The sequence below is a fragment of the Scleropages formosus genome, chromosome 9 (assembly GCF_900964775.1).
Source record: "Scleropages formosus chromosome 9, fSclFor1.1, whole genome shotgun sequence".
In the NCBI taxonomy this organism is placed as follows: domain Eukaryota; kingdom Metazoa; phylum Chordata; class Actinopteri; order Osteoglossiformes; family Osteoglossidae; genus Scleropages; species Scleropages formosus.
In genome coordinates, this window is record NC_041814.1 from 30,003,953 (window position 1) to 30,021,483 (window position 17,531).

The 17,531-nt window shown below is 43.5% G+C and overlaps 2 protein-coding genes across 2 annotated transcripts; one reads left to right on the forward strand and one right to left on the reverse strand.

The window, feature by feature from the left end:
* Window positions 1-1,005: 1,005 nt before the first annotated feature.
* Window positions 1,006-7,039, forward strand: vim (vimentin). The gene is made up of 9 exons (XM_029255164.1): window positions 1,006-1,668; window positions 2,597-2,657; window positions 3,510-3,605; window positions 3,877-4,038; window positions 4,557-4,682; window positions 4,841-5,061; window positions 5,622-5,665; window positions 6,196-6,278; window positions 6,837-7,039. The coding sequence occupies exons 1-9, from the start codon at window positions 1,136-1,138 to the stop codon at window positions 6,876-6,878; spliced, it is 1,368 nt and encodes a 455-aa protein (XP_029110997.1). The 5' UTR covers window positions 1,006-1,135; the 3' UTR covers window positions 6,879-7,039.
* A 3,490-nt stretch (window positions 7,040-10,529) lies between these two features.
* LOC108918818 (tripartite motif-containing protein 16-like) lies at window positions 10,530-16,505 on the reverse strand. Its single transcript, XM_029255166.1, has 7 exons — window positions 15,882-16,505; window positions 14,638-14,733; window positions 14,206-14,439; window positions 13,927-14,086; window positions 13,450-13,503; window positions 11,754-12,964; window positions 10,530-11,539 (listed from the first exon to the last, which is right to left on the reverse strand). Exons 1-6 carry the CDS (start codon window positions 16,470-16,472, stop codon window positions 12,432-12,434), a joined length of 1,668 nt encoding a protein of 555 aa, XP_029110999.1. The 5' UTR covers window positions 16,473-16,505; the 3' UTR covers window positions 10,530-11,539; window positions 11,754-12,431.
* Window positions 16,506-17,531: the final 1,026 nt, after the last annotated feature.

The window sequence follows — 17,531 nt, forward strand, 5'->3', positions numbered from 1 at the left end:
CATAACCACGGCCACCATTAGCTGAAGCACAACAGCCTTCCTGCGGAAGTTCCTTGAGGTTCTTTCAGCTTTGGAACTTTCTTCATTTCACACTAAAGAATTCTTAGCTTTTATGGAGCAAACTGGAAACATGTAGCATAACAGGTGGTCTCAGGTGGGGGAGCATGGGATCCCTGAAATCCCTTTCTTTTGGGACCCTTTCTGATGGAAGATCTTTTCTCGGTGCAGATGTTTTCATGTTGAACAGCCCTTTTAAGTGAAGAGTGTTTTGTCATGGCAGATCTCATTTCATGGAGAATGTTTTTACATTAGGGGGTGCAGTGGCGCAGTGGGTTGGACTGCAGTCCTGCTCTCCAGTGGGTCTCGGGTTTGAGTCCCGATTTGGGTGCCTTGTGACGGACTGGCGTCCTGTCCTGGGTGTGTTCCCTTCCCCCTCTGGCCTTACGCCCTGTGTTACCGGGTAGGCTCCGGTTCCCCGTGACCCTGTATGGGACCAGTGGTTCTGAAAATGTGTGTGTGTGTGTTTTCACATTGAAGGTTCTCTCTTATGGTATTTTTTCTTGGCGAAAACCTTCTTCTCAAGGAGAAAAAGATTCTGATTATTCCTGGACGTGTTTCCTCGGTGAAGGTCTTTGCTCAGAGTAGACCTTTCTATGTGGAGCTGCTGAATTACATTCTCTCCTGGATGATTGTTCATCCTGAAGATATTTTCTCAGTAAAACCTTACTCAGTCTCAAAGTATGAGTGAAGACTTCATCTTTTCTAACTGAATGTTTGAAAATACTTTCTTTTTTCATGGTAGATCTTTTCTATCCGGAGCTCCTGGACCATGTTTCATCATGAATCATCTTTTATCCGCCAGGTCTTTTCTCAATTCCTCTGGTCTCGAAGCCCTTCTGAGTCTAGGTCTTTTCTTAGTGAAGCCCCCCTCTCCTCCATCACGGGCTATCCACCCCGTCACTCAATCCCCAGCTCCGTCCTTCTATTTGCATGAGGGCTGGACTATAAAACCCAGAGAGGACCGCGTGCTCCGTCCCGTTGGAGGAAAAGCACTCGGAGGGCCTGGTGAACCTCAGGAGACCCGAGAAGAAGCTCCGCAATTTCAGCAAGAGAGCCCGAGGGGAAGAATCACGGGATGACCTCGAGAAACATCTCCGGACAGTCCTCCTCCTACAGGAGGATCTTTGGAGAGGAGAGACCTGGGATGGCGCGGACCACCTTCTCCAGCCGCCACTTCTCGAGCCCGCTGCGCTCGCGGGTCTCCTACAGCGTGTCCTCGGTGCCCATGGTGAGGACCACCCAAAGCATCCGGAGCTTCAGGAGCGCCGCCGCGCCCCGACTCGGGTCCGAGCCGCTGGACTTCTCCTTGTCCGAGGCGGTGAACGCCGAGTTCCGGGCGACGCGCACCAACGAGAAGGCGGAGATGCAGCATCTGAACGACCGCTTCGCCTCCTACATCGAGAAGGTGCGTTTCCTGGAGCAGCAGAACCTCGCGCTGCACAAGGAGCTCGAGGGGCTCCGCGGCCGCGGCGCCTCGCGCGTCTCCGAGCTCTACGAGCAGGAGCTCCGGGAGCTGCGCGCGCTCGTGGACCGGCTGAGCAACGAGAAGAGCCGCGCGGAGGTGGAGCGGGACAACCTGGGAGCGGACCTGGAGCGCCTGCGGGACAGGTGCGTTATCATTATTATTATTATTATTATTATTATTATTATTATTATTATTATTATTATTTTGTCATCACTTTGAATCGTCTTCTCAACTCCATGCGTCCGTTTTACTTATTATTTTATCTGCATCATCACTACTACTGTGCCATGCATCATCTTCACCATGATCGATCGCTGTTTATATACATGTTACGAGGATTGTTTTTGTTACCCTTAGAAATAAAAGTAATAAAACTGGTCAATTTGAGTCTGACTTTTTCACCGATGCAGCGCATGAAAGTTCTTCCCATATCATATCGGCTCTTCATACATATTTCATACACACCCATTTTTCATGCTACTATATGCTTTTATCTGGTTTGCATTAATCCTTTTTTTACTGGAACTTTTGATGGACCAGAGGCATTAACTTTTTGTCAAAACGATCGGTCATAAAACTTCATTTCCCTGAGAAGCACCTGCTGCGGGAGGAGCAAAATGTTTAATCGTAGCGATAATTTAAAAACACAACAGAGTGTCTGATGACGACTGTGTTTTTAAATTTTAGTTGAAAAGTTTTATTGCCTTTTGGAATCAGATTGAAACACAGATCAATCAAATGACAGTAAATTGCGTGCAACATATATATCTGTGAAAAACAGAAGGCATTATTCGTTATTCAAGTGTAAATGATCTTATACACAATGTATAATCAAGAAATACAACTATTAAGATAGAGGAAAACAATTTCAATGAATAAATACTGAAATTGCGGTAATAACGGTGTACTTTCTCATCATGAAGTGGGCAGCTCCGTGCAGCTGCGGCACAGTTACTTCAGCTCCATTCCGCACCGTGGTGAAAAGGGTGCGGCGGCCCACTGACCCCTCCCCCCCCCCCGACCCACCCCCCACTCCACTCCTACCCACTGTCTCCCTCCCTTTGACCGCAGACTCCGCGACGAGGCTCTCCAAAGGGAGGAGGCAGAGGTGAACCTGCAGAGCTTCAGACAGGTGCGGTGAGGTCACACACACACACTTTAGGTTTATGTGTCAGATGCAGTGTATCTGTCCTGCCAGCACTGGGAAGCCAGTTATTTCTATGTTTGTCTTCATTATAACCCCTATGCGAACATTACATAGGCACAGAAAACAAATTTATATTTCATATAATGGATGAAAACTAAACATTTTCAAGAACGAAGCTAGTTAAGAACAAATTTATAGAATTTGTAGTTTCATAGAAAATGTCACAAAGTTGCAACATCTCTCTCAAAGACACTGGGTGGCCATGCATGGTGTCATGTTGAAAAGATAAGACATTTAAGGTAACAGATCATCACTTGTCTAGTAGAACTTACTTTATTATGAAGCAAGTATTTTTAGTACTTTTGTCCAAGATTACTATTCATTTTTAAGATTATGATTTTTACTGTATCAATTCAAGTTACGTACTTTGATCAAAGGTCTAAAGCAGGAAGTGGGGTTTCAATCTGGGTCCTTCAAGTTCAAAGACAGCAGTGCTAGCCAGTACCTTACCAGCTGTACGCAGCATGGGGTTCTGGGGGGCCCCTTGTGGTGCTGGCGCCATAATGATAGCGAGCTGCTGAATGGGCCACTTTGTTTGCAGGAATTACAGGGGGCAAAGCGTCTTCTCGGTATTGTTAGTCTGGTTTGGGGGGGTGGGCGATGACAAAACAAGCTGTTGTCTGAGGGGACAGTGGAGGGATGTGGGGAGCTTTGCAGCAGGGTGGAGCTGGAACAACCAACCCAAGATGCCAGACAAACAGCAGTGTGTGTGTTTGTGCTTTACTGACTCTGTTTCTGTTGACCAACGTGACCCTGTACCTCTCGGTTCCTACTCAGGATGTGGACAATGCCTCCCTGGCCCGGCTGGACCTGGAGCGCAAGGTGGAGTCACTGGAGGATGAGATTGCTTTCTTGAAAAAGCTTCATGAAGAGGTTAGTGATTCAGCGCCAATCCACCCCAACCCTGTAACACTCTGCTTCCCACATTGCAAGTCCTGCCTCTCTAGATTAACAGGGCAGCACTGGAACTTTGAGAAGTCCTCTCATTGGAATGTGGCTGCACTTTATTTCTGAAGACCCAAGTGTGAAATGAAAGCAAGCATCCCTCTTTTGTGAAGCATGGAACTCCAAATTTGAATGAGCTGAGTCAAAACCACCTGATCTTCAGTTACAGAACTGAACTGAACTCTGCCCTCTCTTGCAGGAGCTGGCTGAGCTGCAGGCTCAGATTAAAGACCATCATGTGCAGGTTGAGATGGATGTGGCCAAGCCAGATCTGACTGCTGCCCTACGTGATGTTCGCCTGCAGTACGAGAACCTGGCTACCAAGAACATCCAGGAGTCAGAGGAGTGGTACAAGTCCAAGGTGTGAGTCTGTGGCCAACCCAGGTTCCCTTCTTCACCTTCCTTTCTTCTTATCCTGTACCACACTAGTCACTCTCGGTACTAGAACCATGGTAATTCCAAACCAGCTTTAACGAGTGAGCTGTAGGGCCTGGATATGGTTGGCTGGGGGTGCATCCAACTGGTTCTGACTGGATCTGATTGGCTGTGATTTGCTCCCAATGGTTGTAATTGAACATGATTCACTGTGAATGCCCCTGACTGACCATGTATGGCTCTCTAGGCTATATGTCCCTCTGACCGTGAGGGGTTATTTTCAGTCAGTGGTTCTGATTGGCTGTAACTAGATGTTGTTGAATTCAACTGGCTGTTATTCGCAGAACCTTTTGTCTTGGGTTTCATAGTTTCCTCTCAATTCGATTTCCTGTTCAAAATATAGTTTCTGTTTAACTTAAGAAAAACATCTGTTCCATGTAGAGACAGAGAAGTACTTAATCTTTGTTTGGATAAAAACTTAATCACTAAAAATGTTGCCCTCAGTTCGCTGACCTCTCCGAGGCGGCTGCCCGCAACAATGAGGCCCTCCGGCAGGCTAGACAGGAGGCCAATGACTACCGACGCCAAGTTCAAGCCTTGACCTGTGACCTGGATGCCCTCAAGGGATCTGTGAGTGCTTCTGTCAACCGCGTTCCCTCAGTCGTTTGGCACTTCCTTCAGCTCCTGGTCGCTTCATGCTATGTCTTTTTGCTGCTGTCTACAAACACTTATTTCCTACTCTTTGCTTTCCGCTTTGCATCTACTTGTTGCTCCTCTGCTGAACTCAGAACGAGTCCCTGGAGCGCCAGATGCGGGAGATGGAGGAGAAGTTCACCGTGGAGGCCTCTGGCTACCAGGAGAATGTGGCCCGCCTTGAGGAAGACATCCGCAACATGAAGGATGAGATGGCTCGCCACCTGCGTGAGTACCAGGACCTGCTCAATGTCAAGATGGCACTGGACATCGAGATCGCCACCTACAGGAAGCTGCTGGAAGGAGAGGAGAGCCGGTGAGAAGAACATTTGTCTCTTTCATACTTTCATACTTCCAGTTGCACTTGAAAACAGCCGTAATCAGAGCAAAAAGTATATAAGACTGATTATTGGGAATGGAGTGAACCAACACTTATATTCTAGGTGCTGCTAGTAAAGCTAACAGCATATCGTGTTTTTGCCGATAACTGTTTTCCATCAGGTCTTCAGATGGAAGCACTACTGGGTAGAGATCCTAGTAAGGAACGAAATACTATGGTCAGGAATAATGACTTAGGACCTTAAATTCTGTCAAAGAAAACAAAAGAGTTGAGTTGAACGAACTAGATGAGTTTGACCATTTTCTTGTTGGGCTGCTTGAGCCACAGCTTCCTGTGGGACAGACCAGCCTTGAGGGCTGTTTATAAGCTATTGTGTTCCAAACCATGGATAATCTCATTAGGCGCCTTTCTCAGGGAGATTAGTGATGCTGTCATAATTACAAGTAGCTTTTTTGTGAAAACATGAAAATGGAAACGGGCATGGTTATATTAATAGTTATAGAATTGTGACCGTGTTCGTTCCCTTTCTTTTCCAGGATTTCTACTCCTCTGCCCAACTTCTCTTTGTTAAACCTAAGAGGTAATTCAGCCAGCATTACATCACTTCAAATGTGGTAATACTGCTTTGAAAATGAGAACAAGGCACATGACTTTTGACGTTAAAAAATGTTGATTCACTAGTACAATATCCAAACAACATAGCTGTTATGTAGACAAATAAGGTTTTCCTCTGATGCCACCTATCGTATAACAATATTTCGGGGTCACTTACATGACTTGACAGTGACTACTGCATTACTTCAGTACTAGTTAAAAACTGGTAAAGAAACCTTTTTAAATGACAGTTTGCTCTGGTTCACCAGTTCAGAACACGTGAAATGCAAGATTTTCCTTTTTAATTTACATTTACATCTCATATGCATTTTTGATACACAGTTACACAATTTTAAGCATAGTTCATCATGAAAAATCTTGTTTCAAGTAGCTGTACTCAAACTTCTCACTAGTACTGTATTCACAGTATAGTTTATCAGTCTTGGTAAATGTACACTAGATTTACCAGTTCACAATGTGTAACCTTTCGCTGACCAGTCTGCACTGTCACTTCAGAGTCAATGATGGAGACCCGACCAATGATTGAAAACATGTCCAAGAAGGTGCTGATAAAAACCATCGAGACCAGGGATGGACATGTAAGTGTGTCTCTTGACTGTGTTGGCCAAATTTCTTTGAATAATTAAGACTCATTTGGGAAGGAAAATTCAGACAAACTGAGGTGGTTGACATGTCATGAATTTTTAGCAGAATATAAAGATGTCAGCTCATAAATAGACGTAAGGGTTATCTTTAGTCTTAGGGTGAAAGTCCAAGACACCATTCTGGAGACCATCTAAATATATGATCGATAAGAGTCAGCATTGACTTGATGACAAATATCAGTGGTGACATTGAGAGTAATAGAAAAAATTAAAAAGTTAATTTCCATAAGTTTATTTCCAGCTGATTATTCTAATGTTGTAAACCGATGTGAACCTTAGTAGGCATTTTCTTGCTCTTTTTGTACATGGAAGAATTTTGGGCAATATAGTTGAATTCTGACTTCCGAAAAACTGAGTTCAAGTGTGATCCAGTGAGAAAAGTCAGGAATGTGCCATTACGTGTTATGAAGCTCCATCCTTTTATTTACCCATTGATTGGTTACTTCTCCTCTCACTTCCTGAATTCCTACCACCATATCCTCACCTATACAGGTGGTCAACGAGTCAACCCAGAACCATGAGGACTTGGAGTGAGTTGCCACTGTAACAATGAAAAAGGAAGACAATGACATACAAAATGAAACACAAAAAACACCAAAGTGCAAGATAGTGTTTTCGAATTAGAGCACGAGAGGCGGGGAAAAGTTTTTCTAGTTTCTTTTAGAGAGAAAAAAAAATCTAAAACATGGAAAAAACAATATACACAAGAAACAAGCTTTAAAGTGCCTTCTTAGCCACAGAGGAGGGAGTAGCGAGTGGGGTCGTGTTAGTGGAGAGAAATAGAGGACCAGTAGGTGCTGCTTGAAAGCCATGGGGGACGCTGCTGTACTGAAAGTGACCGTACACCACAGTGTCTTTAGTTGACACTCAGCCAGTAACATGATAAAATAGTGCGGACTGCAGGTTTTTTCTTTATTGTCTCTGAAGGTTTTTCTCATTTCTGATGTGTCTGCAGTGGAAGAAGCACCTACCGCTGCTTTCGTATGTCAATAATAAAACTTATAAAAAAGGGACATTCTGTGTTTTTGGTCTTGCTTTTCAATTTTGGTTTTGGTATTCAGCTTTTGTTCACTCAAGTTTTGACTGTTTGATGGGGAACAAGCTCATCTGACCATATTATCATAGCCATAACCATTTTATGTTAGCATGGTGATCCTGCCAATTCAACCACACAGCTGTAATGGTGGCCATTCTATACCACTGTGGTAACCGCACTCCTCAAGCCATTGAACTGTAGTGGCACCATGGTAACCACACCCATATGATCACACATCCATAACCACCATCACTTAATATGATAACGGTGACCACACTCATCTCACCAAATAACTATAATATGACCATCCAATGTGGCGATGATGGTCACACCCATAAAACATCATTTTTTCCACAACAGGGAGAATGAACTTGTCACTGAATATTTTCACAAAGATTATATAACTTGTGACAGACTTCACCATAAATAAGTATTCTCATTTGACAGTGACGTTAAAAAACATGTTAAATACACACGCACGCACACACACACACACACACACACACACACACACACACATTTTCAGAACCGCTTGTCCCATACGGGGTCGCGGGGAACCGGAGCCTACCCGGCAACACAGGGCGGAAGGGGACACACCCAGGACGGGATGCCAGTCCGTCGCAAGGCACTCCAAGCGGGACTCGAACCCCAGACCCACCGGAGAGCAGGACCGCACCCCCCACATGTTAAATATGTTTTTCCAAAATGAAATCTTCTTCTCAAATGCTTTGTGTGTTTTACAGTAAAACTCCAAGCAAATGCAAAAGTGTGCTGTGTGTTTTTGCTTCTATGAGAGTAAATGTATGACGCAGTGAAATTCCAGAGGTTTGAGTCATGGTGGCCGTCCGTTCTCAGGTCCCTAGTGCCAGCGAGCCGTTAATCACAGCTCCGTGCTTCACAATGGAGCTTTGTTTGCATCCTACGGTCCAGCTGCCGAGAAGCTAATCTCCTCTCAGACGCACGCAGACAAGCAGGACCTCGTCTCTGGGTCTCTCTGCGTCCATAGGAAGAGAGGTTTCATCACAATCCGGCTCACCAGGGTCTTTTCACAAGAGAAAAGCAGTACTGTGTGCCCATGTTTGTTTGTTTCTTCAGCCAATGAAACAGACACATTTTGATTGCAAAACAGCAGCTCTAAACCACTACGCCACCCGCTGCCCGTGTTGCCAAACCATACTTTGTCATGTACAACACAAAACATTAACCTAATAATGCTTTCCTTTTCATATTTTGGTTGACACTGTGACTCATAGTGCCTGAACTGTACATTTGGTTGTAGGTTTGAATCCAGCTCAGGGTGTGTGGAGTTTGCATTCCTTTTACCATGTTTGCAGCTGAAGGATTTCTGTGGGAGAAGGCAATGGCAGAACATTTCCATACTCAGCTATACCATGAAATCCAGGCTAGTGGTCACTAGGAGTGAACTGAAGGCGTGAGCCTTTCCCTAATGCTACCCAAAAATGTGCTATTATTAGTATCTACACAGACATGATATAGCTACAAACCAAATGTTATTTTTGTTATAACAGTGGGGTCCCTCTTGGGAACTGAATCTGACACTTGTTGATACTAATACTTGGAGATGCACTTTAACCACTTTGCCCCCTACAGTCCTTGAAAATGTATACATTTTTACGTGAGGCCACTTAAAGGTTATGCTGAGATGTTACTGTGGAAGAAATGAAGAGAGATCATCACGCATGGCTTTCTAGCACTTCCGACCCATCACCCACAGGAAATGTATGCCGCCAGCCACTTTGGGGGATGGACTGGGGGCTGGGATGGGGGGTAATAAGGAGGTCTTGACCTGAATCCAAACTGTCATCTGTGCAACTTCACCAGCTGTGTGTGGGAAAGAGAACACGCAATGTGTGTCAATGTGTGTCAGTGCACATTTTCAACAAAACTCTTGGCAGGAAACAGTGTCCAGAGGGAATTACAGCATGACTAATAAAAAAGCATGTGAATTAGGACAACAGCTTTCTGACCTGATTATAAAATTACTGTTTTACTTCACTGAATCTGAATGGATCTCGCAAGCGCTCATCCACAGAAATAAAATGATGTCATCTAAAGGTTACAAATGTGTGTAAAATACCCTGCTGAAATCAAATATTTTTCATGGCACAATTTCTGGGTTTTAGAAACGCTGTACTGGAAAAGGGTAGAGTTGGGTTGGGCTATTTTTTCTTTTGTTTGTTGTTTTTAAGTGGAAACCTTGAACCAAAGCAGCTTTGTATTTATTTATCCATTTTATACAGCTGGGTAATTTTTACTGTATCAATTCAGGGTAAGTATAATTCCTTGAAAAAGATGGGACTCAAACTAGGGACCTTCAGGCTGCAAGGGGATAGTTTTAACCACTGCCCTTTTTAACTACAGGCGTTGTCATTCAGTTTAAAGAGAAGAGCATAAAGTTGTCATTTACCACTATATACAGGAAGTATGTGAGCAAATTTACATGTTACTTTAGAAAATGCTTTTCTCCAAAGCAATGTACTTCTTGATGTGATTGCAAATATAACTAATGAAGGGCTCTCACATCAAGCCTTGTATTCTGCTCTCTTCCTGGGCAGGTTGATGCCTTTGAGGCTCAATTTGTAGTATGTGTAGCATTTACTGTGTTTTCTACATGTCCTTTACTAGTTGGCCCCCTGTTGGCCAGGTTTTAAACACAGCAGTGCCACCTCAGCGCAACCAGGAACGATGAGTTGGTACTTTGAGGCCAGAGCAATGACCACTGACACCATGTGTGTACCATTTCTCCACTGCTCAGACTTGAGACTTTAGTCACCCTTTAACACCTGGATCTCCATCACACTTTAACAAGTTGAATTTACCTGTCCTGCAGTAGAAACCAAAGTTAACATGAAAACTGTCAATCAATCAATCATGTTTTTTTTTTTTTTTTTTAAACCATACAGGAATTTTAATGTTTAACAGACAGCCATTCCATTCCATTTTCCTGACTACTTGTCCAGCTAGGGTCACGGTGACAATAAGGAGAGCAGAGAGGCCCAGGCATCCCTGTCCCTTGCGACTTCTTACAGCTCAACCCGGGGGATCCCCAGCTGTTCCTAGGCCAACTGGGAGATATAATCTCTCCAGTGGGTCCTGGGCCGACTTCAGGGTCTCGTCCCAGTTGACCGTGCCTGGTATACGTCCAAAGGGAGGTGCAGCAAATGCCTGAACCATGTCAACTGGCTCCTCTCAGATGGGGGAGTAGTGGCTTTACTCTGAGTTCCTCCAGGATGCCCGAACTCCTCACCCTATCAGGGAGCAGCAGAAACTTAACAGACAGCAAGTATTTAAAAAAAAAGTAGTTTAAATCATGTTTAATTTTACATGAAACTGCTTTTTGATGGACTGAACTCTAAACATACTGTATATTAAAGCTGCAGAGATAAACTTGAAGCACACAGTCTGAAACATCAGTAGACTGTTGCTATTTCTCAATGTGACACTGGAGAAATTAGGAAGTTACTCACTGACCAGAGTCCCATTGTTATAAACCCCCAAGAGAAGCTCTCCAGCCAACCACTAGGGGTCCTCGCACATAACGATGCTGGTGGATTCAGTTTAGCTGCTTTCAACCCATCAGACTGGGGTGTAAAAGAGTAAAGCACAACTTTGGACTTTGCGGAATCTCAACCAGTGCTTGTGATCTACTCTGCCTTCTTGATCAAGTTTGCTCTACTGTGTATCTCTGCCTCTGGTTTACCTGTTCCTTGAGAAGAAAAACAAGCAGAATATTTGAAGAGAACAACACAGGAACACACACAGGATTCCTCCTTTAGTTTCTTCCTTTAACCAGTGCCTTCATTGCTCCGGGGCTAATTTAATGAGCTCTCGATTTCCAGTGTCATAGTTCGGCTCGGCTGGCGACAGTTTTCGTGAGAAGTATGCGTAGGGGTACAGTTTTGGTGGGTCACTCTGTCTTTGGGACAGCACGGCCCCGTCTCTGACCTCTGGGGCATCCACCTTCACCACAAACGGCAAAGTGGGGTCTGGGTGTCATAATATCGGTGCTGCTATGAAATGACTCTTCAACTCTAAGAACGTTTGCTGTGCTTGCTTGCCCTGAGGCAGGCGGGTCTCCTTACCTGCCGTAAGAGTCGTGAGCTGGGCAATGATGAATCTGAATCCCCTGATGAATCTCCTATAGAAATTAACAAAACCCAGGAATCATTGCAGGGCTTTCACATTTCGCGGTCATGGCCAGTCAATCACTGCCCGGACCTTCTCCGGGTCCATAGCCATGCCTGCATCGCTCAGGATGAAGCCCAGGAACGGCACTCTTCACTGGTGGAAGAGACAGTTTTCCCCTTGACACAGAAGCGGTTTTGTAGGAGCCGTTCTAACACTGTTCTTACCTGACAGACGTGCTCTTCCCAGGTCTTGCAGATCAAGATGTCATCCAGGTACAGCAGGACGCCGTCATCCACGAGGTCTCCTAGTACATGGTGCGTTGGAGCGAGTACTTTTATACTGTGTCTCCGGGGTCGTCAACAGGGGGGTCAAGCAAGATGGTCGTCAAGCACTTGGTTGCTAGACGCGCAGTCGTCGGGAGTGCCGGGGCACCAGTACCAGTGACAATCTGAAGTTTTAACTGGTGTTTAATGTTTATTTTGTCGAGTCTTGATTGAACATTGTTTGAATGATTTTGTATTTTGAGTTTGTTGAGTTGTGTGTTGCTGTTGTGGGTGTCTTATTTGGAGATGTTGAATTGTGCATTTGTATGGTCTCTTCTTTTTAACTGGAGTTAATAAAGGGGGAAAAAGAACTGTCAGATAAAGAGCCTGAACCTGTTTCTAGTAGCTCCATGGGGGTGGCTACAATATCTATAGTATTTATTATTATAGTGCAATATTTTCAATTCAATTTCAATTATATTGACATCACTTTCAAACAGCTCTCTGATAACTTTAATAGTAATTTCTAAAGAATTATTGTTGAAACAGACCAGAAACATAAGCAGAATGTTTGAAGAAAAAAATACAGGAACACACACAGGATTCCTCTGTCAGTTTGCGTTCAGCTCCTGTTTCCTCTCATCTCAGAGAGCACAGTTTCACTCTAGATGAAAACCAAACCCAAAACCCAGGATAGAGGGGTTCAGTGAATGTGGTCTGGACTCTGTAAAGGAGGGTCATTGTGTCCTTAGAGACACTGTAGAAGGACAGAGTTCCTGCCCTGTGATCCAGGTAAACTCCTATTCTGGAGGAAGTAGGACCAGATACTGGAGTCTCCTCATCATTGTGATAGAAACTGTAACTGGAGGGAGAGCAGAACAAACTCCAGGACTTGTTATTGTATCCAAGACCACAATCAGTGCTTCCTCCTTTCCTGTTGATCCCTCTATATGACACTGCTACATAAACTCCACCATCTCCACTCCACTGAAGCTCCCAGTAACAGCATCCAGACAGACCCTCTGTACACAGAACTTGTTCCCACCAGTCAAATCTGTCTGGATGATTAGGATATGACTGTAGATTTCTCTCACGAGTCACCACTGTGTTCCTCTCAGACAGACGGAGGTTTTTATTTGCTGTATTTGTGTCCAGTGTGAGCTGACAGGCATCTGATGGAGGAGAAACAGAAGAGAAGAGTTTTTGCTTTCAGTTGATCCTCATTTTTACCTCGATTTACTGTGATATTACCTGTTAGTTACAGCTGTAAGTACTAACAGTGGATAAAATAAAATAACAATAATTAATGTACAAATATGAACAGTGTAACAAGTACATCATTTACAGCATTTGCAGTGTTAATCTCCTTTTAAACTGTTAATATTCTAAAAATGCACATTCACACTATAATAATTATGACACTACTTACATGTTGGTCAAAACAACACCAAACTTCACCAGTTTGTTTATCTGTCTCACTTTTAAAGTATTAATTTAAACCTTTTACTGTAGTTAATATCTGGATGAGAACTTTTGCTTCAGCTGTTTTTCAGTAATGACAGGGAGAACATGGAAACTCCACACAATTAATGGCACAAAATTTAGTGTGAATCACAGGTACGTGTGTCTCTATCTGAGTGTTTGTGAACAGACTTACAGTATAAAAACTCTTCTCTCATTCTGGGTTCTGGAATCACTTCGACTTTTCTCACTATAAAGAGATGAAGAGGAACAGAGAGGTGAGGGAATGGGATTTACCTCTGGTCCTGTGTACATGTGTGTTTCTTGTATGGTTGCATTTCTACTGTAATGGAAATGGTTGTTAGAGTTTCACTGAAGACACATTCACATGGACTGGGATTTGAGGTCTGCACAATATGAATGTCTTTCACTGTGTGGACAGACAGAGATGGGAGATGTGTGGACTAATCCAGAATACAAACTTCAGTCAAACGTATTTCTAAATAAAGTGACTAGAAACAAAGTTATTATACTGATTACCATGTATAAATGTATTTTGGAACACTGCACCTCATTATTTGCTATACCATGTTTGTCTGAAAAAGTACAGAGTTCAGAAAAGTGTGAATAAACCTAGTGGAATCATGGTAAAATGAAGTATTTCTGTACAAACCTGTTTGGGGGATCTCTGTGAATGTATTCTTACAGGCTTCTTCTAGTTGGACTTTGAGATCAGAAAGAGCTTTTTTCACACCTCCGAAAGAGCAGTGTGGGTCCACAGTGATGGTGGGTAAGTGTACAGGTCCAGGAGGGACACAGAGAGACTGGAAACTCTACACACACAGATAGAATGAGTGAAAGAAGCATCTCCAACTCACATCCTTTAAGTGTATCATATAAATGTATCACACATGCTGTGTTCTCCAGTCTCATAGAAAAGCAGTGTTGTTACCTGTAGGAAATGGATGTGATCCTCTGTGTGTGAAAGCTGCTCCAGCTCAGAGTGTCTCCTCCTCAGCTCAGCAATCTCCTGCTCCAGTCGCTCCAGGAGTCCTTGAACTGGACTCAGTGCAGCCTTCTTCTGAGCTCTGATCACATCTTTGAGCTCAGAGCGCCTTTTCTCAAGGGAGCGGATCATCTGGGTGAAGATGCTGTCAGTGTCCTCCAGTGCTGCCTGTGCAGAGCGCTGTTAGAGACACACAGAGAGGAGGGAGCCTGTTCATTCCCCACAGTGTGACTCAGTGCGATCGTGAGCCACAGCACTGGAAAGTGGTCCAACTGTGGTCTCCTCACTGTGTGACTGGAGGAGAGCCCTGACTGAGCCCTCAAATGGCTCTTCCAGCAGCCAGCTGAGCTGTTGTCTTCTCCTCTGCTCCATACTCACTGTGAGTGAGTCCACAGCCTCTCTCAGCTCCTGCACCTTCTTCTCTCTCTGCTGGATCCCTTCCTGGAATTCACTCTGTGTCCTTTCTAGATATTTCTGTAGAATGACAAGAATATGCATAGGTTCCTCATTTTACAAGCACTGGAACATTTTTGAAGGGATAAACATATTTCTATTTATTTTAACTTTAATTTGCAGAGTAAAATTTCTTTGAATTTCCATGTTTTCCCATTAGCCTGCAGCAAAATGCACTCAGAAGCAACAGAAAAGCATTAAGCGTTGAAGCACTATCATTTAATTTCCTTCCAGTGTTTACAGCTCAAAGAAACTCAGTTAAAAAATTTTATATTAACCTTTCAAAGTATTTTTATTTAGTATAGTAACTGATTATTTTTTTTTTGCAGAACCAATCTCTGATACTTTTGAGTAACATTTCATTGACTTTCTGTAGATAACAGAAAAAAGTTGAAACATTAGAAGGTGACATAAATTGTAAATATTTATGATGGGGCCATGGCACTGATTGCGAGGTGGTGGATATTATGTATTTTTTATTTTCAGTACTTTTAAACAAGTGTTCATTTTAGTGTAATTTGATGCCATTGAAAAATATTTTTTTACACTGAGAAGTAGTGGCAAGTTGTCCAGGATGTACCTTGTCTTGTACAGTGTTTCTGGGATCCCACAGGCTACTGTGAAATTGTTTTTTACAAGCTGTTATTGATAAGGAACAGGTGAATGTGTGTTACAGAGTGTGTTTCATAAATTATAGCTTTGTCTGAGGGTTTTAAAGAACCTAAACTGTAAATAAAAAGAGCAACTGATGCATTATTCAGATTTTATTGATTGTGATTTAGTGGTAAAGGTAATTGTGGCGTTACAAAGAAGTTATGAACAGACTTTTAGTCTCTGTTGTGACTGCAAGTTAAGAACCCATTGCACCTATTCCAAAATATTTTCTTTCCGGATTCTACTGTTTTATGTACAATGACCTTCATATCTCAGTTGTTCTCTGAAGTACTAAATATAATCTCTTTGATGTTTTCATGTTACGATGGAAAGTGAAACCCATGTTTTGTCCCAACTACTGAATGCTGTGAACATGTATGATACTGTCAAGCTAATTTAGGAACATTATGAGGCTGTGCATGAATTAATCTGTCTGAGTGTATCTTAATGAACACCAGTGACACACTGGGAGTGAACTGCTAAAGAGCTGTGATTGAGCTGTGTAGAATTCATACCTGTTCCTCAGTCCTTCCTGTAGTAGCTGAGACTGTATCATGTCCTCTGTGTTCGTCCATCACACACAGCAGACAGATACACTGCTGATCAGTACGACAGTAGACCTCCAGCAATTTGTCATGGTGGGAACAGACCTTTTCCTGAAGGTTTCTAGCAGCATCAGTAAGTCTGTGTTTTTTAAAAGCTGGAGAATCATAGTGTGGCTGGAGATGTGTTTCACAGTAAGAAACCAGACACACCAGACAGGACTTAACAGCTTTGCGTTTTCTCCCAGGACACACATCACACACGACATTTCCTGGTTCAGCGTAACGGTATTCAGGAGGAGCAGCCTGGAGTCCTGTCTTCTTCAGTTTCTCCACCACTTCAGCCAGCATGGTGTTTCTGCCCAGAACAGGTCTTGACGTGAAGGTCTGCCTGCACTGAGGACAGCTGTAGACACCAACTTGATCCTCCTGATCCCAGCAGCTCTTAATACAGTTCATACAGTAACTGTGTCCGCAGGGAATAGCCACTGGATCCTTCAGCAGATCCAGGCAGACTGGACAGCTGAACTGGTCCTGATCCAGATGAACTCCACTTTCTGCCATTTTTCTTCACACACAGAGGACAGAGTTCAGTTTCGTTTCTCCGTTCTTATGTGTGTCACAGTGGAAGGTACTTCCTGGTTCAGCTGCAGGAGGCGTGGTGTTGGACTGAGACCAGACTGAGAGGAGCAGGATGAGCAGAGATTGATGTTTGACCCACAGAGAGTCTCTCTTACTGTATGTGACTTACTGAGACTCCTTCCTTTCTAAGTGACTCTTTACACTGCTTTTTACTCTCAGAGTTTCATTGCAGAAACAAGAGTATCATTGATTTAGAGGGAAACTGTAATCCTGACAAGTCTTCAGTTTTACAATTTCTTTAAAATAATGTGATTATGTGTATCTGTGTGCTTTACAAAAACAATCAAACTGTAGAACCTTTTTCTAGTTTTCTAACCCTGTACTTAGAAACAGATCCGGAGTAATTAAGTTACTCATTGATCAGAGTCACATAATACGTTCGCCAGGTAAAAATCTCTTTCAAAAGGAAGTAAAAATACACAGGAATATGCTGTCCATTTACACCTGTCATTTAATATTTTAAAGTTCTTTAAACAACATTTCATATTGTTTATTTACCTGTCTATTGAACCATTATCAACTACATGTTGTTATTTCGTTCTGTAGCAGCAGTTTTTCCCAAAGCAATAAGTTCCATAAAATGTTAATTTAAATTGACTTGGTAAATGAGATCTGCTTTTTCCATTTTGTTTAACAGAAAGAGAGTTCAGGTTCCCACCCACCCGCCCACCCATTTTCTGATCCGCTTGTCCCATTCGGGGTCGCGGGGAGCCGGAGCCTAATGGTTTAGAGGTTAGGGGGGCGTGGTGGCGCAGTGGGTTAGACTGAGTCCCGCTCGGGGTGCCTTGCGACGGACTGGCGTTCCGTCCTGGGTGTATCCCCTCCCCCTCCAGCCTTACACCCTGTGTCGCCAGGTTAGGCTCCGGCTCCCTGCGACCCCCATATGGGATAAGCAGTTCAGGCAGTGTGTGTGTGTGTGTGTGTATGTGTGGTTTAGAGTGTAACAACAAGAGGTATTTCCTGGTTCTACAGTAGAAGAGA